At 38.4% G+C, this 27,548-nt stretch overlaps 2 protein-coding genes across 2 annotated transcripts; one reads left to right on the top strand and one right to left on the bottom strand.

Annotated features, from left to right (window-relative positions):
- Positions 1 to 15,069: 15,069 nt before the first annotated feature.
- Positions 15,070 to 15,756, bottom strand: LOC116121887. Its single transcript, XM_031407793.1, has 2 exons — positions 15,279 to 15,756; positions 15,070 to 15,146 (listed from the first exon to the last, which is right to left on the bottom strand). Exons 1-2 carry the CDS (start codon positions 15,754 to 15,756, stop codon positions 15,070 to 15,072), a joined length of 555 nt encoding a protein of 184 aa, XP_031263653.1.
- Positions 15,757 to 26,282: 10,526 nt separating this feature from the next.
- On the top strand, positions 26,283 to 27,299 carry LOC116121886 (probable carboxylesterase 120). The gene has a single exon (XM_031407792.1). The coding sequence runs from the start codon at positions 26,283 to 26,285 to the stop codon at positions 27,297 to 27,299; it is 1,017 nt and encodes a 338-aa protein (XP_031263652.1).
- The last annotated feature ends 249 nt before the right edge of the window (positions 27,300 to 27,548 follow it).

Below are 27,548 nucleotides of genomic sequence, written 5' to 3'. Positions count from 1 at the left end.
ATAGGACTATGAGTCCTTAGAAGTTGAGGTTTTGTAAAAAAATGAGAGCCTTTAACTCCTTTACCTTAGTGGGAAAGGGAGTCCTAGCAGGTCTAAGATACGAATCTTAGATGAATTAGGATAATAATGGATTTCTTTGATAAAGTTCGGATAGTGCTGGAGTAAGTAGGCAACCCTAGGCTCTAAGTAAACCCTAAGTATAGTAGGTGGTCTAGGATCAATGGGCTCAGACCCAGGCAAGCCAATGGTGAGGTCCAAACGAATCGGGACTCTTTATTGATTGGGCTTAGGCCGTGAGCAACATGGCAGGTGTAATGGGTGGGCCTAATGTGCAAACTCTGTTGTAGGCCCAATCAGAATTGGGGCATGGCTCCGAGCTTTGTTAAAGTAGACTTCGTCTTTGGGCCTATTTGGTCCAAGAACATTTTTGGTCCTAACAGTTAGCCCCCCAATCTCTGAGTTAAAGAGTGCTTAGCTTAGAGAGTAGATGTTGCGTGAAGGTGAGCTTGGTCATCCTTCGTGACTGACTGGTTGAGTATGTGAATGTGTTACTTCTATTCACAGAACCAAATAGTATAGTTTTTACTATAAGTGACACACTTGGTATACCAGGCCTAGTGGGTGGGTGGAGGTGAAACACAAACATGCCTTCACTTGGCGTATCTAACCAAGTAAGAAAGTGGAGTTTACCTTGAAAAAATTGCCCAGTGCATCGGATCGAGGGGAAGCATGAAAAAATCTGCTAGAAGGTGTCCTTGCTCGGTGTATCGAACTGAGTGAGAGGATGAGCAAACTATCCAATGAAGGTGTCCTCACTCGGTGTATCGAACTAAGTGAGAGGATGTGCAAACTATTCATGAAGGTGTCAACATTCGATGCATCGAACCAAGTGAGTGGATGTGCGAACCATCCCATGAAGGTGCCAGCACTCAGTGTATCGCACCAAGTGGAATACGTTAGGGTCATTCCAGTGGTGGTGCCTTCGGCTGATTAGTTAAATCTAAATGAGTAGGTGTGTGCGCACTCGCTAGCTCGTGGTTGGCTCATTCGGTCGGGTTGACCAAGTGATTGGGTGCTCTGTCACTTCTTGGCAGAGTTTGTCATGAGGCCGAAGGGCCAAGGTTAAGTAATACTTTTGATTATTCCATTTGGTCAGGAGGGCTGACTAAGTGGGTGTGAAGTGTTAGAAGGTGTTTGCTTGTCAACAGGAGATGAACAATTCGCATGTAAGAAACATCTACTTGGTCGGGTTGGCCAAGCGATTGTGCTAGATGCATGCATCCAGTCACGTCTTCTGAGTGCGCGTGGGTTGGCAACACGTGTGCGGTGGAGATCCCTCCTCTGTTTGGACGGGAAAACAAAAAGTTGCTATGTTCCATAACCAATCTAAGGCTACCAGGTGTATCGTTTGCCAACTTTTGTCCATAAATTCAATTAGGCGACTGTGCATTTTCATTTCATCTCTCATTCTCTTTCTTTGAATTTTCTTCCCTTTTTCGAGTTTTTTCAGTGGCAATGGACATACTTTCGAGGATTCCGACCATTTTCACAGTAAATACTAGTTTCTTGCATTGCTTTTCATTTCCTTTCTTCTTTTCTTTGTTTTTGTGGCATTTTTGGAGAGATTTGAGTGGAGTTTGGTAAACATCCTCTTATCTTTTGGAAAGGTTTGAAAAAATTGGAGGTGCCATGTTTCTTCATTTTGAATGGGGTAGATTTAGTGGCAACTTGGTTGTTTGGTATAAGGTCTGGAGTGAACAAAGAAAAAACGAAATTGTTTGTCTGGGTTTGAAGGTTTTGGGTTTTTTCAGTTTTTCTAGGTTTTCTGGGTTTAGGGAAGATAGAAGATGAAATAGGTTTATGTTGGCTTCCCATTCGACTCGTTTTGATCTGCTTGACCGAGTCGAGTGAGGTGGTTTGAGTGAAGAAGTTTGGTTTTTTTTATAAGGGCTAGGTCACTTAGGTCACCTGGTCTCCCAAACTGAGTGGAGAGGGATCTAAACAAGGGGTTGAGGTAGTAGGTACTCGTTCATCCTGACCGAGCCAAAAGTTTCTTTAGAGGCAAAGATTTAGCTTGACATCAAAGTCAATCAGTCAATCAGTCGCTCTGGGCGAGTGGAGCTTTTAGAACTAAGGATACAATTCAGTATTGAAAAACCAATCGGTCACCTGAGTCGAGTGGCTAAAGAGTTTGAATGTCACAATCAGAGTCCAACAACTTGAGTGGGGCAGAGATGGAAGTTGGGAATGAATATGAGAATGCCTCAACGATGGTAATGATCCTAGAAGGTGAAGACGTCCCAGTCCGCATATCGAAGGGGGTAAATGTGACCGCTCCTAGGCCGAGTGACACCGTCTTGAAAGATGGTGATTCGGATGGGCAAGGGACGAGTGGGGAAGACTCTGATGAAGCCGATGGCTCCGAAAATTTTCCCTCCACCAGTAATGGCTCCAAGGATGAGCCAAGTCGACTTGGTAGTGAGATATTAAGTAAGGACTATCTGCCCTAATTGAAGGAGAGTAATGTGTGGCAGATCAGGACAATGTACCACATTCTAGAGTCCGTCAAAATTAGGGTGCCAAAGTCGTATGAGAGGATCGACTAGGAGGCGAAAGGTTGGGTAAGTGCCTACGAGAAATGGTTCCATGACGAGCTAAGGCTTCCTATTCCTCGTCTTGTCTGGGAGTCTTGAACCATTTTATGATTGCGCCGACTCAGATGATGCCGAATGGGTGGAGATTGTTGATGGCTCTGAAGGACCTTTGTGTGCAAGATCAGGTGATGTTTAGGCTGCACGAGCTACTATACTCATATTTCCTAAAGGAAAATGACAAGGATAAGAGTTGGTATCTGATTAATCTCAGGCACAATCGGGCTCATCTTGTGACCAAACTCTGGTCGAGTGATAAAAACTAGAATGAACGTTTCTTCTTCATGAGGGGTCAAACAACCTTTAGGGAGAAAGGCCAGGGTGAGATCTCGTATACCTGGCGAGCAACTGGTGAGGAACTTAGTCATTATTCATGATTTGATTACTAAAGTCTTATTTTGTTTCTCCTTTGCAGATTTTCAATTCAATCGTGTCGGGTAGAGTGGGGACAGCTTGGACGTGCAGACTAGAAAGGTTCTTGCTATTCCTAAGACTTAGAGGGATTGGCGAGTAGTGTTGGAGAAGGCAAACTTGAGGACGAGTCACTTGTGGGCTGGAGTTGGTGCGATTCAGCGAGGTATCCCCTTCCTTTCACTAAAGCAGACTTGAAGTGTGTTGCTCATCTGCTACTTTCATCATATTTTCTCCGGTAAGTCGAGGTTGAACCCACTAAATGTTGAGGAATTTACAATTACAAAGAAGCCTATGAAGAAGTTAACCGTCCTGAGCGTGAGTGACTCTATCGCAAAACATTGCAAGAAGTGAAAAAGAGACTCTTTGACTAAAGAAGAGAGGAAATGGAAAATGTGGTTGTGACTCCACCCGGACAACCGCTTGCTCTTGGGGCTAAGTCATCCAAGACGATGGTCTTGGATGAGAAGACTGAGATGCTTACTTTTAGTATCTCAGCTTCCGCATCGACCTATTCGGATGTTGCTTCCATAAGCAAGTTGGCCGATTCGTTCCTATTCCAAACAAATGAGAGCTGACTGAACCAGATAGGCGCAATTGCAGCTACTGACTGGGGGGTTTCTCGCGCTTTTCAAGTATGAGCCAAATTTTTATCTTACTATACTTGTAATGATTGTATAATGATCTAGTGGTTTTATCATACAAGTTTTCACAAGTAGCCTACATCTTAGGAAATTCATCATGTCGCAGGAGAAGAAGGTACAGGATGTTTACAAGTCCAATGCCAATCTACGACACAGAGAGGCAGCGACCCAGAAAGCTAAGTAGGAAAGCTAGTGCGACTGAGGGAAGTCGAGGCTGAGCTGGAGCGATTGAAGAAAGAGTTGGCTGAGAAGAACACAGAGGTTGAGTTGCTGAGGGAGCAGTGCCTCAGTATTGCCAACAATGTGTTAGACCGGTTGTCACGGTCACAAAATTAAACCTAAATACCGCAGTTAGTGGTAAGCAGGGTCGAATCCACAGAGAGCAAGACTAACAACCTAATGTATATTGAGTAGCGGAAATGAAATTGGCAATTGATTAATGAAACTAAATGTAAATAATGAAAGAGTGAAATTAAAACTAATAAAGACTTTATAATAAAAATGTTGCCGTTACGGTTTTGGTTCGACACGAGACTGACTCACACACTTCTCCTCCACCCTCTACGATCCCCTAAACCTACAAGGCTAGGTAAATCAATGAAATGGCTTCTCGGCACTCTAGGTATAATCTATCATGTCTCACCCGATCACTCAAGTTCGATTAGTTAAAGACTATCATTGAACTTCGATAAACGCTACAAGGCAATACCACTAGTTGGTACGCGATTAACAAATACAATTTGTCAACACGTATATTCCAATCAACCAACTTCACAATAAATGCAACAATAGTAGAAATTGAATTGAATCTAAACACAACCCAATTACAATCGATGCGAAGTAATGAAAAGCAATATTCATCATTTAATTATTTCAAACCAACGTTTATCATTCAGCAAGTTCTATAAAACATTAAATCATAATGGATAACAATATTCATCACAAGTTATGCTCAAATCATATTAAAGTATCGAAATCAAACATGAAACGAAAAAAAATATAATCCGAAGCACAATACTACCAAATGTCCTATAATCGGGCTCATCCAACTAGTCGAGAGCTCATGAGGAGAGTCGTGGAGTCAATCTCGATCTCACCTATGCCATAACAGACAACCGGGAAATTAGCCACTCATGGTGGTGATGATGGAGGCTGAAACAGTGGAAACGAAGCTGATCATGGTGGAGAGGAGGTAACCGACAGTGATATGATGCGAAGAAGGGCCGGACAGCTCGGAATACGAACAGCCGCACTCCCTAGAAAACGTTAATTTTCCGGCGGGTCTTTCGGGAAACGGTGGCGAAAATGAGATCCGAAGGTACCGATGGAAAGCTCTGGTGATGGGGAGTTCAGATCAGGTCCTGGGGAGGTGAGAAGTCGCCGGAAATGAGTAGGATCTGGGCTGGAAGATGGAGAGGGGTGGCGGCAAAATCGCGGATTCTGACAGTTTTCGCGGCGGTTGAAGCTAGGAAAGTGTAGATCCGGCCGTGGGGAAGGGAGATCGACCCTTGGGGAGCTGAAATGTCACCAGAAAATGGAAAAATCTCACCTGGAAGACGAAAAGTCACGGTGGTGGAAGATGAAACGTCGCCGCGTGATGGTTCTCGGTGGTGGTTTGCGGTGGAGTTGACGGAAAGTTGAAGCTCTCTGCACGAGGTCGCGAGAAATGGAAGACGAAGGGGCACCGGAAAAGATGATGAACAACGCCCCTGGATCACGAGAAATTTCTTCTCTTTTATAGAACAAATTGCAAATATCACTTTGGTCCCTGCATAATTGAAAAGTGACAAAATCAGCCCCTTAAAACATGACATTTTACCCCCTAAACAGCATAAATGAGACAAAATCACCCTTAATCCATAAACCACAACCTAATATCAACTCATATACTTTCCAAAATCATTCCAAACACGTTAAATTCATAAGAAAAATATTAGGAAGCGATTTTCGTGAATAAATTCATAAATTCTTTAATTGTCTCAATATACTTCAATTTAATCACACATGGGGTATTTTTATCACCAAAATAGAGTCACTTTCATGACTCTAACACACTCCCCAACTTACTCTTTGCTCGTCCTCGAGTAAAGTTAAAGGAACTCTTTCAACATTCTCACAAAACCATACACAACCATATTCATCAACAACCAAGACATTCATCAAAAGGTAAAGTGAAGAATTTGAACATAACAAGTAAATAACACAATCCTAAATAAAGAACTAAAGTTTCTGTCAAGATTTGCCTATCTCCATTCAAGCTTCTCAAACACACATTTCATATTCATATCACAATGTTAAAATGTCATGCAAAACTCCCCAACTTATGTACACGCAACATAATGCTCATTTTCCACACAAGATTTTGACATATAATTTCTTTTTCATTTATCCCCCCTTTTTTTTTTTTTTTTCTTGTCTTAACTTCTTAAGCTTTCTAGAAGGTCCGTGTAACGGGCTTTAGGTCAATGACTCCCAAACCAGATGGCTATAGGGCACTAAGTGTAGAATACTCCTCGAACTTACTCACCCGAACCAACTAGGCTACAAGTCAAGACTTTATTTCTTTATTTCTTTTCTTTTTTTATAAAGCTCATGATCTATGTAATGACTTCTTAAGCTTTCTAGAGGACCCATGTAACGAGCTTTAGGCCAACCGCTCCCAAGCTAGATAGCTTTAGGGGATTAGGTGTAGAACACCCCTCGGGCGTACTCACTCGAGTCAACTAGGCTACAAATCAAAACCAAATCATCAAGCAACATTTAAGCACTTTTAACACACGCAAGATAATAAATGAAAATTTGCTCCATGGGCATGTAAAGTATGTGGGAGACTTGCATAAACACTAAAACACATGACATTTACACAAAACAGTGTCTAACCACAATTATGGACAAACCTAGCACAAAACAGAACCAATAGTTCAATGTTTAAAACCATGTTGCACAAAAAATTTTCAAAAACCTCACAAAACCTTTCAACTAGCACTTTAATTGCTTCTAAAATGGTAATTATGCATGAATTCATGAAAAATTTTAAAAATAACTCACTTTAGTTCACTTTAACCACTTTTGGACTTACAAGAATAAGATCAACATATTTTCAACAAAAACATCATCATGCCACAAAAATTTAAGCACACTCTCCACAAAAGCATTATCAATAACACTTCACAAAAATATCACCATCTCCACAAAAGTCTCATCAACAACACTTCACAAAAATATAAAATCAAGCACACTCCCACAAAAGCATCATCAATAACACTTCACAAAAATATCACCATCTCCACAAAAGCCTCATCAACAACACTTCACAAAAATATAAAATCAAATCAACACTCCCCAACTTCAAATGTCATTGTCCTCAATGACCCACAACTACAAATATCCTCCCCAACTTAGCATCAAATGATCTCAAATGGCAATATGATCAATAACATTAAAATCCTCCAACATATTTGAGAAACAAGAAATCTAACAATAATAGCATGTAAGGTGGAGAGATACAACCTGAGGAACAATGGTGGGGCTGTCATCAACAGAGTTTGTGGAGCATGCATAAGCGTAGCCTTGGACTAGTTAATGAGTTTCCAAACATGACAATCCTGCGAAGACAAAAACAACAAAAACATAAAAGCAATAAAAACATATTTACAAAGGTGGGTTGCCTCCCACAAGCGCTAAGTTTAAAGTCTTCAGCCAGACTCAGTGCACTGACATGGCTAATGTGGTTCTAATAAAGAACACTCCTCAATCACCTCTCCATCATTAATGCCATCGACATAAGGTTTAAGTCTTTGGCCATTCACCTTAAAAACTTGTCCCGTTTTTGGGTTTCGGATTTCAACAGCTCCGTGAGGGAAAACATTAAGAACAATAAAAGGGCCATCCCATCGTGACCGAAGCTTCCCCGGAAAGAGGCGAAGCTTAGAGTTAAAGAGCCACACTTTTTGATTAGGAGAGAATGACTTCCTAACAATGTGTTTATAGTGAAAAGCTTTAGTTTTCTCTTTAGAGATGCGAAAGTTCTCATAAGTTTCGTGTCTTAGCTCATCTAACTCCGAAAGTTGGAGTTTCCTATGGTCACCGGCCGTGGTCATATCAAAATTGAATTTCCTTGTGGCCCAATATGCTCTATGTTCAAGTTCTACAGGTAAATGGCATGCTTTCTCGAAAACTAACCGATAAGGGGACATGCCAATAGGGTACGATGTGCGGTTCGATAGGCCCAAAGTGCATCATTCAGATGCATTGACCAATCCTTACGATCGGGCCGTACCATTTTCTCTAAAATAGTCTTAATTTCCCTATTAGCACGTTCCACTTGTCCACTAGTTTGAGGGTGATAAGGTGTGGCAACTCGATGGGTGATTGAGTATTTTTTCAATAGTGAGCCAAAGTGCCTATTGGTGAAATGTGAGCCACCATCACTAATGATGGCACGCGGATGACCGAAATGGCTAAAGATGTGCGATTGAACAAAGTTGACGACCACCTTATGATCATTGGTCCTAGTGGCGATGGCTTCTACCCATTTAGACACATAATCTACTGCAAGCAAGACATATTCAAAGCCAAAAGATGAGGGAAATGGACCCATGAAATCAATACCCCACACATCAAACACTTCCACAATCAAAATAGGATTCAGGGGCATCATATCTCGTCTACCAATATTCCCTACTTTTTTACATGAAGTTCAAGCATGACAATAAAAAAATGCATCACGAAAAAGAGAGGGCCAATAGAAACCACATTGGAGGACCTTTAAAGCGGTCCTTGCTCATCCCCGAGCAAAGAAAATATCAGAAAAATAAACTCAACAATCATCAAGGATTCGCAGCATTCCCAAAATCAAGGAAAAGAAAGCAAACATGCTTTAAATAATGTTCATGCTACAAAACATACAACCCAGCTAATTGTACAACTCTAATCTTTCCTCAACCCGATCATGCCTTACCAAGACTTTATACTCAACCCCCTACTTATTTTCTTCTTCTCTTTTTTTTTTTTTTTTTTTCAATTGCTTCCTCAGATTGTCACATCACCTTTTTACGCGAATGCACACATTTGTGATGAGTGCCTCTGGTTACTCAACAATGTCACAACACGTAAAGTGCTTTGCATACTCATACTTCAAGCCACGGTTTGACGCAAAAGTAAACATGGGGCTCATGAATACTCCTGGTTACTAAGCAGCTCGAAACAGCGGAGTAGTTCATTCAAAAACAAACAAATAAGCATAGTTAATTTATTTCAAGACTATATATACAAGCAATTTTTTTCTTTTTTTTTTTTTTTTTTTTTTTTTGTTTTTGTAGGGAGTGAAGACAAGCTTAGTAGTGACTACAAAGTCAAGTAAAATCAGATTTGCACAATCATCTAGATTGCGTACTCTTCAGCATTCCTAAATATATGAGATGTTTGAATCCTTTCAATGACTTGATACTACCACTACTCCAAATGATTACAAAGTATCACAAAAAAGCAAATTTTTTTTTTTTTTTTGGGATATCACAAAGTTTGTTGGGTATTGTATCAAAAGCACAAGCATAATAACCACACAGCGACAATTACAAGATACAAACCAAAAACACAAAAATAAACTAAACACTTCCTAAAAACAAACCACCAAACAAAGAAACGACTATCAACAATGAACACAAACTAAACTGCTCACTCCCCCAAACTTAAAGAATGCAATGTCCTCAATGCATGAAAAACAAAACCAAAATAGAAAATATGGAAATAAAAGAGAAACTTCCCTGAAAAAGAAGAGAATTTTTTTTTTTTTCACATGGCCACGGCTGTGTACATGACACGGGGTACCCATGGTGAAGACTGGAATCTGCAAACTCTTTTATCTTTTAACATGGCCACAGCTGTGTAAAAAAACACAGGGTAGCCCATGTTTTATTCTGCTCAAAATTGTCTTCTTCTTCTATCACTTAAGCTTCCCCCAAACTTATTCCGTTCCAACGGTAACAAAACACAAAAAAACAAATAACACAAAAAATAAAATAATGTAGGAGAGAGAAAGAAAAAAAATTTATAGTTCTAATTTAGAGTCGTTAGCTTGACTTTTCCACTTTCTTCATTCAAGAAACTGGACGGAGCAGTGTTTGGATTGAAACGTCTCCAACATAGTGTTCAAATGGTGTCCATTAACTTGAATGTTTCACTTGTTTTCCATGGTGGATCTCAATTGCCCAAAAGGTGTTACGAATACCTCATATGGACCCGTCCATCTTGATTTCAGCTTTCCTGGGAAAGACGAAGACGACCATTGTAAAGAGAACTTGTTGTCCCGGCTAAACTCCTTTTTCACAATGTCTATCATGCCATCTCTTTGCTTCTCTTGTACAAACTAGCACTTCGATGCCAATGACGAAATTCATCTAGCTCACTCACCTGCAAAAGACGTTGCACCTACACTTTGCACATCAAAATTCAAAAATTTAGTAGCCCAATAAGCTTTGTGCTCTAATTCTACCGGTAGGTGACATGCTTTTCCAAATACTAACCTATAAGGTGACCTACTATAGGTGTTTTAAAGGCTGTCCTATATGCCCATAAAGCAGTCGTTAAACTTATTCGCCCAATCTTTTCTAGAGGCACTAACGGTCTTTTCTAAAATTCGTTTTAGCTCTCTATTAGAGACCTCTACTTGACCACTAGTTTGGGCATGGTAGGGAGTGGCTACCTTGTGTGTGACTCCATATTTCTTTAAGAGTGCATTAAATTGGTGATTACAAAAATGCTTCCCACCATCACTAATGATTGCCCTAGGAGTTCCATATCTAGTGAAAATATTTCGTCTAAGGAATTGGAGTACTGTTCTAGAATCATTAGTTTTGGTGGCAATTGCCTCCACCCATTTAGAAACGTAATCTACCGCCACAAGTATAAAAGCGTTTCCATACGATGATGGAAACGGTCCCATGAAATCAATACCCCAAATATAAAAAATTTCACATACCAATATATTATTTAAAGGCATCTCATCTTTCTTAGAAATATTACCTGTTCTTTGGCAATGATTACAAGAGGATACATACCTTTGAGCATCCTGAAACACAGTGGGCCAATAAAAACCTGATTGCAACACCTTTGCCGCTGTACGATTCGCCCCGAAATGCCCTTTGGTTTCTCTATCATGGCAATGACTCAAAATAGATCCAATCTCTTCTTCCGGCACACATTTTCGAACAACTTGATCTACACATAGTTTGTACAAGTAAGGGCCTTCCCACAAATAATATTTGACATCAGCCAAAAATTTATTCCTTTGCTGGAATGCAAAATGCTTTGGAATCCAGCCTCCTGCAAGAAAATTAGCCAAATCAGCAAACCATGGAGATTTAGAAAAAGAAGAGTTAAGAGATAGAATTTGCTCATCAGGAAATTCTGCACTAATATCTTCCTCTTCAAGGATTGAATTATCTAGTCGGGATAAATGATCAGCAACTTGATTTTCTGTCCCCTTTTGATCTTTAATCTCCAAATCAAACTCTTGAAGTAGAAGGACCCATCTGATAAGGCGTGGTTTGGCATCCTTCTTAGCAAAAAAATGTCGTAAAGCTGCATGATCTGTGTAGACTATGGATTTCGTGCCTATGAGGTAAGATCTAAACTTCTCGAATGCAAAGACCACTGCTAGTAATTCTTTCTCGGTTGTTGTGTAGTTCAATTGCGGACCATTTAAGGTATGACTGGTATAGGATATGACCTGAAACATTTTGTCTTTCCTTTGACCGAGAGCAGCACCGATGGCGTAGTCACTCGCGTCACACATAATTTCAAAGGGGTTGTTCCAATCCAGTGCGACCACTGTTGGTGCTGTCACTAGCTTCTCCTTCAGCAAATTAAAGGCCTGCAAACATTCAAAATCAAAGTTAAATTTTACATCCTTGGCAAGAAGATTAGATAGAGGTTTTGCAATTTTTGAGAAATCTTTAATAAATCTTATATAAAGTCCTGCATCGCCAAGGAAACTTCTGACTGCTCGAACCATCGTTGGGGGAGGTAATTTTTCAATCACGTCCACTTTTGCTTTATCGACCTCAATCCCTCGCTCAGAGATCTTACTTCTCCTACCATAAAATGGCACTTCTCCCAATTCAACACAAGATTTGATTCCTCACAATGCTGTAAAACTAATGCAAGATTTTGCAAACAAGATTCAAAGGTTAGTCCATACAACGTAAAATCATCCATGAAAATTTCCAGAAATTTTTCAGTCATGTCAGAGAAAATTGTCATCATGCAACGTTGGAAAGTAGCTGGTGCATTACATAAACCAAATGGCATACGTCGATAAGCGAACGTGCCATAAGGACAAGTAAATGTTGTTTTCTCTTGGTCCTCTGGAGCAATAGGAATTTGATAATAACCAGAATAGCCATCAAGAAAACAGTAAAATTTATTACCAGCTAATCTCTCTAACATTTGATCAATAAATGGCAACGGGAAATGGTCTTTTCTAGTGGCAGAATTTAATCTTCTATAATCTATACACACACGCCATCTAGTTACCATCCTAGTGGGGATAAGCTCATTATTTTCATTCTTCACTATAGTCATTCCCCCTTTCTTAGGCACTACTTGCACAGGACTAACCTAATTACTATCAGAGATAGGATAAATAATACCTGCATCGAGTAATTTTACCACTTCTTTTCGTACCACTTCTTCCATGGCAGGATTTAATCTCCTTTGTGGTTGTATTGTTGGCTTGAAATTCTCTTCCATGAGGATCTTATGCATGCATATGGAAGGGCTTATTCCCTTGATATCAGCAATTGTCCATCCCATCGCCTTCTTGTGCTTCCTCAAAATGTCTAGCAGTGACTTCTCCTCCAAATCTGTCAAAGATGCAGAAATAATCACAGGGTAAGCATCTTTATCTAGAAAAGCATATTTTAAATGTGAAGGAAGAGGTTTAAGCTCAAGTTTAGGAGTCTCATTAGGAGTTTTATGCAAATCCTCCTTTAGCTCCATATTATTATCAGTCAAAGATTCTTTCTCTAATGCTTCAGCTTCTTCTCTCAAGCACGGGTCTTCATCTTCTGTTGTGCTTGACTCCATTAGACATCTCTCCAAAGAGTCCTTCTACAAAACTTCTTCTCTATGATCACCTACAACCCCACCATGAATTACCGGTTTGGCTGCAAGTCCAGACATTCTATAACGGTCTTAATAGTGAAGTTCGAAATATGATCAATGTCGCTGCAGGTGGTACTTTAGGTAAGAAGACACCAGAACAAGCTTATGAATTGCTGGAGGAAATGGCTTCAAACTCTTATCAATGGCCGATAGAGAGGTTCCCTATGAGAAGAACATCAGGTGTTCATAACATAGATGCTATCACAGCTTTGGCAGCACAAATGTAGGCATTAAACAAGAAGATTGATGGACCAAAAACTTGATGCGACTAAATCAACCATAGCAAGTGCACTAGTCGTGTTCAAGTAATAAAGTGATGAGTTTGAGTATCGTCCCACAGAGATCAAAGCGAATATTTGTAATTACCTAAAACTACTTACACGTTATTTGAGAAAACGAAATCTTAGAATGTAAAAGTAACAGATTAAAAATAACTAAATTAAACAAATAAATAATGTGATGAACTTTGCAATATTAATGAAGTTAGGGTATAGATTTCCCCCTAATTATGTTTGACAACCACTCATAATACCTGTTTGTGCTATGAATTGGTAGGATTCTTCTAAGGCCAATTATCCTTATTCAGGCATAATATTCAACTTAATACAGATCCCTATTNTGTTATTTCCATGTGAATAAGCTTTGGTTGTGTGTTACTATGAAATTAAATGCTGTATGTGATGAACATGATGAGATTGAGAAATAATTCATGTTAAGCTTCTTGGGTAATTACCATTATAGTATTGGATGCTAGAGATAGATTCAAGAATTAATGAAATCAATTTAGGATTCTTGTGCTTAATGAATTTAGAATTATTAACCTTCATTTTGTTGGGTGCGGAATGTTAATAAGGATGAATAGGTAAACATAGCCCGAGAGGGTATGTTAACATATTAGTGAATCCGATTTACAACCATTGCGCATGAATGTGAAAATAGTGAAACTCTTCGATTTAACCCATAAAAGTCCAAACGAAGTCAAAACCCTACCCGTTTTGCTTGAATTGATATTCTGTGTTTCATTTTGCCTTCTTAGTTAAGATTTAATTCTTTGTTAAATTTCATTTTTGTCTTCTTTTTCATTACAATTTGCTCCCACCAATCCAAGGAATTCAATTACTTCAACTTGATAACGTTAGGAAACTTAGTGCTTTGCTACAGTCCTCGTGGGAACGATATCCTACCCATCACTTTATTACTTGAGCAACTAGTGCACTTGCTAGTTTTGCATGTTGTAGTAAACACGCATCAAGTTTTTGTTCAAAGAATTGACCCACCATGTCAGAAAATATCGCTGACATGCACCTTTGAAACGTTGTTGGTGCATTGCATAACCCGAAAGGCATGCGACGAAAGGCAAACATACCAAAAGGACATGTGAACGTGGTCTTTTCCTGGTTTTCGGGAGCAACTGGTACTTGGTTATATCCGGAATAGTCATCCAAAAAACAATAGAAAGTCTACCTTGCAAGTTTTTCTAAGATTTGGTCAATAAATGGGAGTGAGAAATGATCCTTCCTAGTGGCTAGGTTGAGCTTCCTATAGTCAATGCAAACTCTCCATCCTGTGGGAGTACGGGTAGGAATTCGCTCACCTTTTTCATTTTCAACAACGGTGAGGCCAGTCTTCTTAGGTACAACATGGGTTGGACTCACCCATTAGCTATCAGATATAGGGTAGATGATACCCACATCAAGCCATTTGATCACCTCTTTCTTCACCACCTCCTTCATGTTCGGGTTTAACCTTCTTTGAGCTTCATGCACTGGTTTAGCATTCTCTTCACAAAATATACGATGCATGCACAAAGAAGGGCTAATCCCTTGCAAATCAGCTACCGACCAACTGATTGCTTCCTTATGTGCTACCAAGATCGCCACTAATCTCTCCTTTTGCTCACTATCTAAGTTGGCGGCAATGATCACCGGTAAGGTCTTGTTGGGTCCTAGGAAAACATACTTTAGAGTATCAGGCAAGGCCTTCAACTCTAAGACTGGTGGAGACTCAATTGACCTTGGTTGTGTCGTCTTAGACAAAGGTGGTAAGGGTTCATACTTAATGTTCCAAGGTCAACGCTCTAGAGTGGGTGACCTAGCCATATACGCACTAACCTCCTGAATCTCAGAAACGACACTCAAGCTACATATCTCCTCAACAAACAGATTCATAAGAGTGTAAATCGCATCATCACATAAAATCTATAGGGCGTGAGCCTCCACTAGACTGTCAATAACATCAACCATGAAACACGCGTTATCGTCCTCATGCATCGACCCTAAACCAGCATTAAATACATTAAGTCTCAGTTTCCTATTCCCAAAAGACACTTCCATCTCTCATGATCTACAGTTAATGCAAGCATTTGCCATTGCTAGAAAAGGTCTTCCTAAAATAATCGGAGGCATACTTCCACTGCTCGTATACTCCATGTCTAAGACAAGAAAATCCACCGGAAAATATAGTTCCTCAACCTTAACTAACACGTCCTCAATTAGACCCCTAGGCATTTTGACCGATCGGTCAGCTAACTGCAAGATGACTTTAGTAGACTTGAGCTCACCTAAGTTAAACTGTTCATACACAAAAGTGGGTAATAAGTTCACGCTCGCCCCTAAGTCTAAAAGTGTTCTATCAATTGTGACATTACCTATCACACAAGAAATAATAGGAGCTCCATGATCCTTTAACTTTGGGGGAAGGCGGTTTGAGACGACCACACTTACATTTTCCAGTAAATGTACAGTCTTGGGTGTGTGAGATTTCAATCGCCTCTTTTGTGTGCACAAGTCTTTGAGGAATTTGGCATAAGCAGGCACTTGCTTAAAGGCATTTAAGAGTGGAATGTTAATCTGCACCTGCTTAAACAACTCAATCATTTCCTCCATCCTAACGTTTTTCCTAGTAATGGAAACATTTGGGGGCTCTAAGCATTGAGGAAATGGTGCTCTCAGTATGTACGATGCAGGGGATGGTTCATTCTCCCAAACTTTCTCCTTACCCGGTCTCTGAACACTTGACTCTACAAGTGGCTCACTCTCACTCTCTTTGGCTTGGTCCCTACCTAGACTTTCCTCATCTCTACCCTAGACTTTTACTTCCTTCTCAGGCCTAATTAGCTCTCAACCGCTCCGAAGAGTCATCACGGCCTTAGCTTGTTCGGAAAGAAAACCCTCTCTATTGAGAAGAACCACTAGGGTTACCTATGACTTGACTAGGCAATTGGCCTTGTTCCCTCCTATTGACTGCTTCAGCTATTTGACCAATCTGGGTCTCTAGCTTACTAATGGATTGGGAATAAGAATGTAGAAGTTGGGTATTCTGCTCTAAATCTTGGAACCTAGCATTCATGTCGGCTTTTTGTTCCTGCATGGTTAGGAGCATTTGAGCCATCATTGATTCTAGTGAACTAGGCACTGGAGTGAGTTGTTGAATGGGAGGTGGGATCCTAGGTTGGATAGGTGGTTGGATAAGTGGTTGGATTGAAGGTTGCTCCCTATAATTGCCCTGCTGATTGGAAGAATTGTTCCTATATGGCATATTATTCGGGACATTCTAAGGTGGTTATGGCTTCCATGAAAAATTAGGGTGGTTACGCCACCTAAGATTGTACGTGTTCGAGTACGGATTGCTCCGTCTCTGGAAGCTTTGTGTAACCTGCACTTGCTCCTCAAAAGGGTTAGGGGCGAGTTCCTCAATTGGATGGTCAAGAGTGGAGTGCATGGAAAAAACATCCTGGTTCGCCCTATTCTGAGATGATTGTGTAGAGGGTTGCCCTTGTATAGATACAAACTGGTCAAATCGATGGGCCAACACCTCTAGCTTGGAACTAATGTCATCTAACCGTGAGACCTCATACATGCCACTCTTCTTGGATGGCTGCCCTGAGATAGGCATTCTAGACGTAGAAATATGGTGCATTGAATTTTCACTTAAGGTCCTGAAGAGTTGCCATAACTCATTCTTATCCTTGTGAATAAATGGTCCTCCATAAGAGGCGTCTACCATATTCCTATGCCTCTCGGTTAGTCCATCATAAAAACTATGAACTAATTGCCACCTACGGACTGTGTGATGGGGACACTTCCTAAGCATTTCCTTCAAACATTCCCAACTCTCATAAAATTCCTCGCCATCTAGTTGAGTGAAACTAGTGATGGCTCGTCTTATGCTGTTGGTTTTACCAATGGGATAATACTTTTTTAGGAATCCTTGTTGAATTGGGGCCTAAGAGACAATAGACCCTGCTGCCAAAGAATTGAGCCATTGTTTGGCTTGATCCTTAAGTGAGAATGGGAATAAAATTATGCGCACGACATCTTCATTCACATTTTGAAGCCTAACTGTGGAGCAAACCTCTAAAAATTCATCTAAGTGTTTGTATGGCTCCTCATTTAAATTCTCATAATAAATTGGCAACAATTGGATGATACTAGTTTTGATCTCATAATGTTGTGCCTGGACATTAGGGATACGGATACATGAGGCTGAAGTGTAGGTGGTGGGTGCAAAATGTTGGCTAAGGGGCACATGTGCGGGTGCATCCTGGTCAGCTATCCTACCTGCTTGTTTTCTATTCCTCTTACAAGTGCGTTCAATTTCAAGATTCAAAGGTAATAACTCTTCATTACAAGACCTTCTAGTTTGCATTCATCAATCAAACACAAAAAGGCTCAACAAGCAACTCAACAACAATCTCAAAGAAAATTAGCTAAATACAAATCCTAAGAAACAAATTTTAATAAGCACACGAAACAAAACTAAAACAAATCTAAAATCTAATAAAACTATACCCAACAAAATTTCACACAACAAATATTTTTATTCAAAACTAAAGCTATCAATGCAACCTAAAAGAAATTAATACTAACAAAAATTAAATCCTAGGAATAAAACAAATCATGAAAATAAGGCAAAAGCTATTACTAATTAATCAAAATGACTAAGAAATAAAAGGTTAACAGAATTTCACAATCAGGTCATGCTAGATCTTTAATGCTCACGACATGCTGCAGCGTTTTCTCAATTCCAATTTTCCTGCAAAACAAAAACAACAACAAATGAAACTATTCCAATGAAAATAAAATGAAATTATGCAAACAACCTAATAAGAAAATAATTAACCAAAAAAAATGCAAAGAGACAAACTAAAAGGAACACAAAAATTAAACAATTCACCCAAACAAATAATCACTGCAAAGAACATAACACAAACAAAAACAACAACTAAAATAAACCTAGAATCAAAAACTAATGACTACCCAAACACACAAAGTTGAAAGCACGTTGCTCCCCAACAACGGCGCCAAATTTTTGTCGAACCAGTCGTCATAGCCACAAAATTAAACCTAAATACCGTAGTTAGCGGTAAGCAGGGTCGAATCCACAGAGATCAAGACTAACAACCTAATGTATATTTGAGTAGTGGAAATGAAATTGGCAATTTTGATTAATAAACTAAACAAACTAAATGTAAATAATAAAAGCTTGAAATCAAAACTAATGAAAACTTTATAATAAAAACTTTGTTGTTACGGTTTTGGTTCGACACGAGACCAACTCACACAGTTCTCCTCCACCCTCTACGATCCCCTAAGCCTACAAGGCAAGGCAAATCAATGAAATGGCTTGCCGGCACTCTAGGTATAATCTATCATATCTCACCCGATCACTCAAGTTCGATTAGTTAAAGACTATCATTGATGGCCACAAACACTACAAGACAATACCACTAGTTGGTACGTGATTAACAAATATAATTTGTCAAAACGTATCATCCAATCAATCAACTTCATAATAAACACAACAACAGTAGAAATGATATTAAATCCGAACACAACTCAATTACAATCGATGCGAAGTAATGAAAAGCAATATTCATCATTTAATTATCTCAAACCAATGTCTATTATTCAGTAAGTTCTATGAAAACATTTAATCACAATGGGCGACAATATTCATCACAAATTATGCTCAAACCATATTAAAGCATCGAAATCAAACATGAAACAAAAAAAAATATAATTCGAAACACAATACTACCAAATGTCCTAAAATCAGGCTCATCCAACTAGTCAAGAGCTGATGAGGAGAGCAGTGGAGTCAATCTCGATCTTGCCTACGCTGTAACAGAAAACCGAGCACTGAGCTGCTCATGGTGGTGTCGATGGAGGCTGAAGCGGTGGAAACGAAGCTGGTCATGGCGAAGAGGAAGTAACCGATAGCGATATATGCAAAGAAGGAGCAAAAACAACCAACGGACAGCCCGAAATATGAACAGTTGCACTCATCGAAATACGTTAGCTTTTCGGTGCGTCTTCGGGCAAATTATTGCGGAAATGAGATCCGAAGGTACCAATGGAAAGCTCAGGTGATGGGGAGTTTAGATCAGGTCTGAAGGAGATGAAAGGTCGTCGAAAATGGCAGAGATCTCGACTAGAAGGTGAAGAGATGCGACGGCGGTGATGGTGGATTCTGGCATTTTTGGCAACAGTAAAAGCTTGGAATGGATAGATCCGAGTATGGGGAAGGAAGATCAACCACCAGGGAGGTGAAACATCATCGGAGGTCACCGAAAAATGGCCAACGATGGTTGGAATGCGAAGAGTCACTAGAAAATGGCGTGATTTGCGGTGGTGTCGACGAGATGATGATGATCGGTGCACGGGGAAGCCGAAAGGTCACCGAAAAAGGACATGAAAGGTCACCGGAGGTCACCAAAAAAACTGGATGAACAGCCTCCTCGTTTGCGACCCTTCGTGTTCTTTTTATGTACAAAGTGGAGAATATCACTTTGGTCCCTACATGATTGAAAAGTGACAAAATCAACCCTTTTAAATATGCGAGTTTACCCCCTAAACAGCATAAATGAGACAAAAACACCCCTAATCTATAAACCACAGCCTAATATCAACTCATACCCTTTCCAAAATCATTCCAAACATGTTAAATTCATAAGAAAAATATTAGGAAGTGATTTTCGTGAATAAATTCATAAATTCTTTAATTATCTCAATATGATTTCATTTTAATCACACATAGGGTCTTTTTATCACCAAAATAGTCACTTTCATGACTCTAACAGCAAATGAGCTACTTGAGACTTTATGGTCATACAGAACCACAACCAGAAGCTCGACAAGAGAGACCCCGTTTTTGTTTTCTTATGGATGTGATGCAATGGCTTCAATTGAAGATGGGGTCAGCTCATTTCGATGAAAGGTTTTTTATGGAGAAGCAAACGAAGATCTTTTTCGTTTAAGGCTGGATCTAATTGAAGAACATTAGGCAAAGTCTCAATTGAGAGTTGCCTCATACCAATAGCGAATGAAGAGATACTTCAACTCAAAAGTCAACAACCGAGACTTCGGGGTGGGTGACCTAGTCCTAAGAAAGGTCATCCCCAGAACACATAATACAAACTTGGGGGCACTTGGGCCCAAAAGGGAAGGTCTTTTCAAGATCTTAGAACAACTCGTATTGAGGACCTTTCACTTAGAATACCTTAATGGCAAAGCTGTTTTACAAGTATGGAAGGGGGAGAATTGTAACGCCCACATGGAGGTACGTAATTTAATTTATGCTCTTATACCTTTAGTTGATTTTTGCTAAAGTTATTTTGAGAAAATGTGAAGAAAATGCCTTAAACTTGCATTAAGGGTAAAATGGTCTTTTCACTCAAAATTAGTTGAAATTGTGGGGAGTGAAAAGAGATAGAATTTCATAGAGAATGCAATAAAAATGAGGGCATTATGGTAATTGACTAAGGGACATAGATGGAATTTTAAAGAAAGTGCAAGGACAAAATGGGAAACTATATATAATTTTATGTTATATCAAGGATTGAAGAGTGAAACCCTAGCCACTCTTCAACCCATTTTCACACCACCTTCTCCTCCAAATCCTCTCAGTTTCTTCACTTCTTTTTCAAAAGAAATTCATAGATTTTGGGTATTTTTGAGTGGATTTTCAATCCCAAGCATCTTTAGGTAAGATCCTTGCCCTAAGAAGTGATTTTAATTTTTAAAGTATTGAATTTTGATGGTTTGTGCTCATAGGATTTAAGAGGAAGAGAGTTTGACCAAAGAAGATTCTTAAACGGTTGAATTGCTCATATCAAATGTAAGTAAATCCTACCCTAAGTATGATTTAAGTTATGCTGTATAGAGAATTTTCTTTATGCATATATATGTGTTATATGTAGAATTGTTGATGGATTTGGTGTTGAATGATGATTAGAACCTATCCATGATAAGTTGTGTTGGTGTATTTGATACTTGATGAATGTTTGGTTGAAATTTGGAAGAATTGAAGTGGAAATTTTGGAGTGTGTATTTTGGGCAGATTTGGCGTTAGTTATGGAGGATTTTATTCCAAATTTTTGGTGGCCTAGAAGAGAGATAGAGCCAAATTAGTGTTGATTTGTGCACATGAATTGTTTGATGAAATGTCAAAGAGAAGTGCATGTATGAGTATGATTATGTGTTACTTTGGGATGAGTTTGTAGATGGTAGAGAATGACATGTTTGCATTCCATAATGCATAATTGCATTTAAACATGTGAATTTAGAAAGAATTATAAGCATGAAACCATCTACATGCATACAAATTCATAAGAGTATGAGAAAGCACTAAAATATGTTAAAGAGAAAATAGAAATAAATGAGAATATTAAAGATATTCAAATCTGAATTTTAGTTAAAGAAGTGTAAAAAGATAAAAAGAAGAGAAGGTTGTTGCGATAGGGAGCCCATGAGTGACATAGCCCCACATGCACGCCACCTTTAGTGAGCAGCCTCAGAATTCAGAAAGAAGAATTGTACAGTCTGTTAGAAGTGTGTGTGGATGAGGACTGTACCCAGAATTAGAGAATTCACTCACACGGCCAGGGCTCCAAATCCATGCCTCAATTGAGTCCGATCGGCAAGAAAAGAAAGAATAGAAAGAAAGAAAGAAATAATAGAAAGAAAGAAAGAAAGAATAGAAAGAAAAGAAAAGAAAGAAAGAAAGAAATAAAGAAAAAGAAACAGAAACAGAAAACAGAAAACAGAATAAGAAAAATAGAAAAGAAAATGCATAATCTATGCATTTGTGCATTTGCATCATGAATATGCATAATACTATGCTCATTATCGTGAGTACTGAAAAATTAGAAAATTTAGAGAAAAACAGAGAGCAAAACAGAGAAAGAATGAGAAAGAATAGAGAGAACAACAAAGGACGAATAGAGAATAATCGGGAAATGAGATGTAAGGAAAAGAAAATTCAGAATTTAAGCAACGGAGAGAGAAGGGTAGCATAGCGGGTTTACTTAGTGAGCAATTAGTGCTCACTTCGTTGTTTTTAATGTTTTTGTAGGTAATAGGTGAGTTGCAGTCGCTCAGAACGTCACGCGGCGGAAGGGTTGGGCTACACTGTCAAGTTGCTATTTTGAGTATATTTTGTAAATATTTGTATATAAAGAAAATTTAAATATGGGCCCATACTTTATTACTCGTTTATATGTGTATTTTCTTATATATATTTTTAATGAGTTTTACTGATTATTTTATGAGTATACTAGCTAGAAAGAAAGTATTACAGAGCATCTATGAAGTACTATCGTAAGCAGCTCGGGTCCAATGTTGTTTCTCTATTATTATCATTATCAGTAATGTAAGGTCTCTTATGACCAATATTTGTTATCAATAAAGAGGTATTATTAAAAAAATTTATTGTTTATTTTTGTTTTAAGATCGTGACCTAAGTGATAACCTCTAAAAAACTTGGAGTCAAGAGTTCAAAAAAAGACAGCTTAGCTCTACAAGTCATGCCATAATTCAAACTCATCAAGGAAAAAATTCTAGGATACAATGAGGTTGAAACTCGAAAAACGCTTGAGTAAAACATGTCAAAGAAAGCCAGTCATAACTTGACGACCAAAACGCGAGATAGGCGACCAGCCCTAACTCGGCGTTGACGTAAGAAAGACTTTCTTAATTGTTCAAAAAGCACATCAAGAAGCGAGCTATGCATAACTTGGAGCAAATTCTAATTATTAGACTAAGTTCAATTACAATAATTAAAATGATCCGTAGAAATAAATGGGAAAAACACAACTTCATTGATTGTTGAATTCGGTTAAAAAAAAAAAAAAAAAAAAAGCAAATTTATTGTAATAGCCACTACTACTCAAAACTTTGTAAAGAAATACATATAAAATAACATAAGGAAATTGGGCCCAAATTTTTCTTTTATTAAACATATTTTAATCACAAACTCCCACATGGGGTTAGTGAGAGAGATTAGTGAGAGGGATTAATGAGATTAGTATTATTGTAATTAATGTAACATATGAGATGGCCTCTCCACGTAAGTTAGTATGGGAGATTATTGTGAGAGATTAGTAAGGTTAGTATTAGTAACAACTTTTGTATAGAATTAGTATGGTATATCATGTGGGTGTCATGTGACATAAAGGTTTACATGATATTAATGTGATATTATATTATGTGATTTTCAATGTCATGTGTCACGTTAGTTTGTATAAATTCTCTTTGTGTCGAAGTTTGTACAAATAATATTACCCTAAAATTATATGCTTGAATGAACTTAAAAGAAAAAAAAGTTTACTACTACAATCAACTCTAATTAGTAATTAGTAACATGATTTGATTTATAGATCTCAAAACATGTTCGATCGATGATCAATGCATGATATTTGTGTTTCATACAAGTAGATGTAAATAGAGATGGGTGTAAGGCGGGTTGGGGAATGAAGTCCTCGACCCCATCCTCGAGGGGATTACCCATACCTGCTCTAGTTGCGCCCCTACGGGGATGGAATGATCCCCATCCCCACCTCGCTTCACCCTAGAGGTTGGGGATTGTGGGTATTAATCCCACGAGGAATTTTTCCGGTGTAATGGATTATTTCAAACTTTTATTTTATATTGATTATATTTAATTCATTTGTGATAAACCATTAAATATAGTTAAAAAAAAAAACTTAATATAACAATACACTAAATACTTTTTTAAAATTTTAAGAAAAGTTTGGTAAGGGGCATAAATCAAAATCTATTAGAAACAAAAACAACAAATTAATAACTAATTTGTTGTAGAAGGGTTGGGGGGCGAGACAAACACCCCCAAACAAAAAAAAAAAAAAAAAAAAAAAAAAAAAAAATTACAAATTTGGTTGTGTTGTGTATTCGCAAGAATAAGTGAGAATGTAGGATAAAAATGCATTTGAGACTTGAGAGGTTGAGAAACAAAATCTAGAGATGGCAATAGGTCGGGCCAAGACCGAGAGGCCTTTTGCCCAAGCCCAGCCTGACCCCAATGGCACAGGCCCGGGACCGTTACAGGCATGAAGAGTAAAGCCCAAGCTAGACCCGATGGGCTTTTTGTAATCCAGTCCCGACCCATTTTTATAAGTATAATTTTAGAAACAATTATTAAATAGTAATCTTAATAATTATTGTGAAATAAAATAAATTTCAATTCTTTTTTATATTTTTAATTTTAGAAATAGTTTTTAAATATTAATTTATTTTGAATACTCACCAAATATATAAATAACAATCCACCCTCATTTCTTTTTATATAATTTTCATTTATAATGTATATATATGTAGAATAATTCTGTAATTAGATATATAATATAAGAATAATTTAATAAAATTAATAGTAAAATTGTCAAGCGGGGCCATGACTGAAGATTGTCCTATGCCCGGCCCGTACTCGAGGATGGGTCCTAAAATCAGTCTCAGGCTCAAGCCCAAGCCCAAGCCCAAACCTATTAACATCGGGTAAAGTTTGACCTTTTTGGGATAGGTTGGGTCGAGTATTCAAAAATATCAAGTTCATTATCATCTTTAACAACGTGTTTCATCTTCTTTTAAGTGGTTAATATTGATTTCATGAATCACATGTTTGATCTTTTTTTCTCAAAAAAAGCAAGGTTGATCAATATTTTATGATCAAAGGTTAGACCCTAGTTATTCTTAGGTATAGCAAAGTAGTAAAGAAAAGGATAATATTAATTACTTTTGTCCTTAACAAATTTCTCTTGGGATTCTCGAAACATTGCGACTTTTGTGCAAAGGTGGCATTTTCTTACAAGTCTTTAAATAGAGTAAATGACTATTCCCACCCAAATAATGACTTAGTGATATTATCTAAATTTAAATTCTGACAGTGAATATAGAGCAAACTTCATCCAGATTATTAGGGCTTTTAAAGAGGAAAGATTGATGAGTCTTTTGGTGGTAAAAGATTAAATTTTAGTGATTAAGATTTATCAGAATTTGATTTGGGAGAGGCGGCTACGCAAACCCTAATCACTCGATTCCCAATGATTTGAGAGGTGCGGGAGTAGAGTTTAAGGGGTTTTGGTGAGTGATGACCAGAGAAAAGAATGATGATGGTGTGGGATCATAACGATGTTAGAATAAAAAAGGGAATATAAATTTGAGTAGTAAAATATATTTTAAAAATTTGTGGGTAAGAAAGTGTCATTAAACCATTATTTAGATAAAAAAAAGTCGTTTGCTCTTAAATATATTCTATTAATCATATTGAAAGCAATTTTTATATTCAATAAGAAACTGTTTAATTGATCATCATCTTCTATAAAATAAAAGCTAGAAAAAAAAGAAGTTTTCAGTTTTTCCCAAACGATCAGCGTTATGATTTTAATAACTTAACATCTGTTCTTATAGCATGTGGAATTATGGCACAAGTAGCACCCTTCTCATGTGCAAAAATTCAGCCAGATGCTCATCAACAGCACAGATTCATTTATCATTTCAATTTGTGATAGGGTAATCGCGGTCCAGCTGGCAATTAATTATGAATTCTAGCACCCAAACCACAATTGACAAAGAGTATTAATTTTTAGGCTAGGATCAATGCACCTCTGCCGAAGAAATTCAGCATGTCGGCACCGCTTGCAGATGCAGAAGAAATTCAGCATGTTTTTGTAATTTAACTTGTGGGCGTGAAGGCACTTCTGCCGGCCATGAAATTGATTGTGGAATATAACTTCTTCACGAAAACCAACTTTTACAGTTGAGGGTAATGAATTTCGATCACAATATCAGTTATTGGAAATTAACCAGATAATTTGGCAATTTGGTGGATTTCCATATGTGTAGAGAGTGGGTTGTGTACGTTTCTAATTCCATCGTGATCACTGTGCTGTATGATGTATCTATGTTTATGTAATTACAAATGTACAGCTGTCATATCTAATTTTTTTTGGTATGGAAATCTTAAACCTTTGAATCTTATAAAAAATTAATAAACAAAAGCTATACCACTGAATATGAATACCTTACTGTCACAAGACTCTCTTCATAGATAAACACTCAACTCAAGAAGATAAACCCACTTCAAAACTTGCATTATTCAGCGTCCATCGAAATCCAAAATGGCAGATGAAACTACCTCATCATCTCCAACCATTGATCCCTACGAATACCTTCAGTTCTTCCCCAATCCCGACGGTACTGCCACTCGCAAAAGGAACGCACTCCTATCTAAGACCATATCCGATCCTGACCACGATCCTCGAGTTCTCTTCAAAGATGTCCCCATCAACGCTTCAAACAAGACCTGGGCTCGCATATTCCTTCCCCGTCAAGTACTTGATTCTTCCTCCACCACCAAGCTTCCTCTCATAGTTTATTATCCCGGCGGAGGCTTCATTATCGGCAGCCTAGACGACAGTATTTTCCACGATTTTTGCTCAAACGTGGCGCTTGAATATCCTGCTGTAGTTGTCTCAGCCCAGTACAGGCTTGCCCCGGAGCACCGTCTTCCAGCCGCTTACAATGACTCCATGGAAGCATTGCACTGGATCAAAACTACCCAAGAAGAGTTGTTGAAAAAATATGCTGATTTCTCTTCATGTTTCTTAATGGGGCTTAGTGCAGGTGCAAACACAGCGTACCAGGTAGGCCTGCGTGTAGCGGCACAGGTTGAAGACATATTGCCATTGAAGATCAAAGGGCTCATACTGCAGCACCTTTTCATTGGTGGGGTGAAGAGGACGGAGTCCGAGTTGAGGTTGATGAATAATCTAACTCTTCCGCTATGTGCTAGTGATTTAATGTGGGAATTCTCATTACCACATGGCGCTGACCGTGATCATGAGTATTGCAATCTAACGGTGGGTGGTGGGTCAGATGTCTTAGATCAAATCAAGCAACTTGGATGGAAGGTATTGATCACAGCAACTACTGGGGACCCAATGATTGACCGTCAGGTTGAGATGGCGAGAATGATGGAACAAAAGGGAGTTCAAGTGAAAAGTCATTACGATGAAGGAGGTTATCATGGAATTGACGTTATTGAGCCTGAAAAGCGTAAGGCTGTGCCTGTTATCATGAAAGAATTTGTGAATTCAGCCATGGCTCCTCAGTCAGTGAAGGATATTGTTGGTTAATTGGAGATTTTAGATTTGTCTTGTTTTCTTTATGATAAAATAAAAAATTAATAGGTGTTGGCGTAACTTTTCCGAAACCGTTGAATATTCAATGGTTCAAAAGTCAAAGTAATATTGTGAGATCCAATAATGAGATTCCTGTTGTAATATCTTTGTTAACCCTTATTGTATACCATACGGGTTACTAGATCTTGGAGATACTATTAAAAGATTGTGGTGTTTCTGTATGTGGAAAACTATGATAGTCGA

This window comes from Pistacia vera, unplaced genomic scaffold (genome assembly GCF_008641045.1).
Source record: "Pistacia vera cultivar Batoury unplaced genomic scaffold, PisVer_v2 Contig129, whole genome shotgun sequence".
NCBI lineage: Eukaryota > Viridiplantae > Streptophyta > Magnoliopsida > Sapindales > Anacardiaceae > Pistacia > Pistacia vera.
This window is presented reverse-complemented; position numbering and strand designations above follow the sequence as displayed.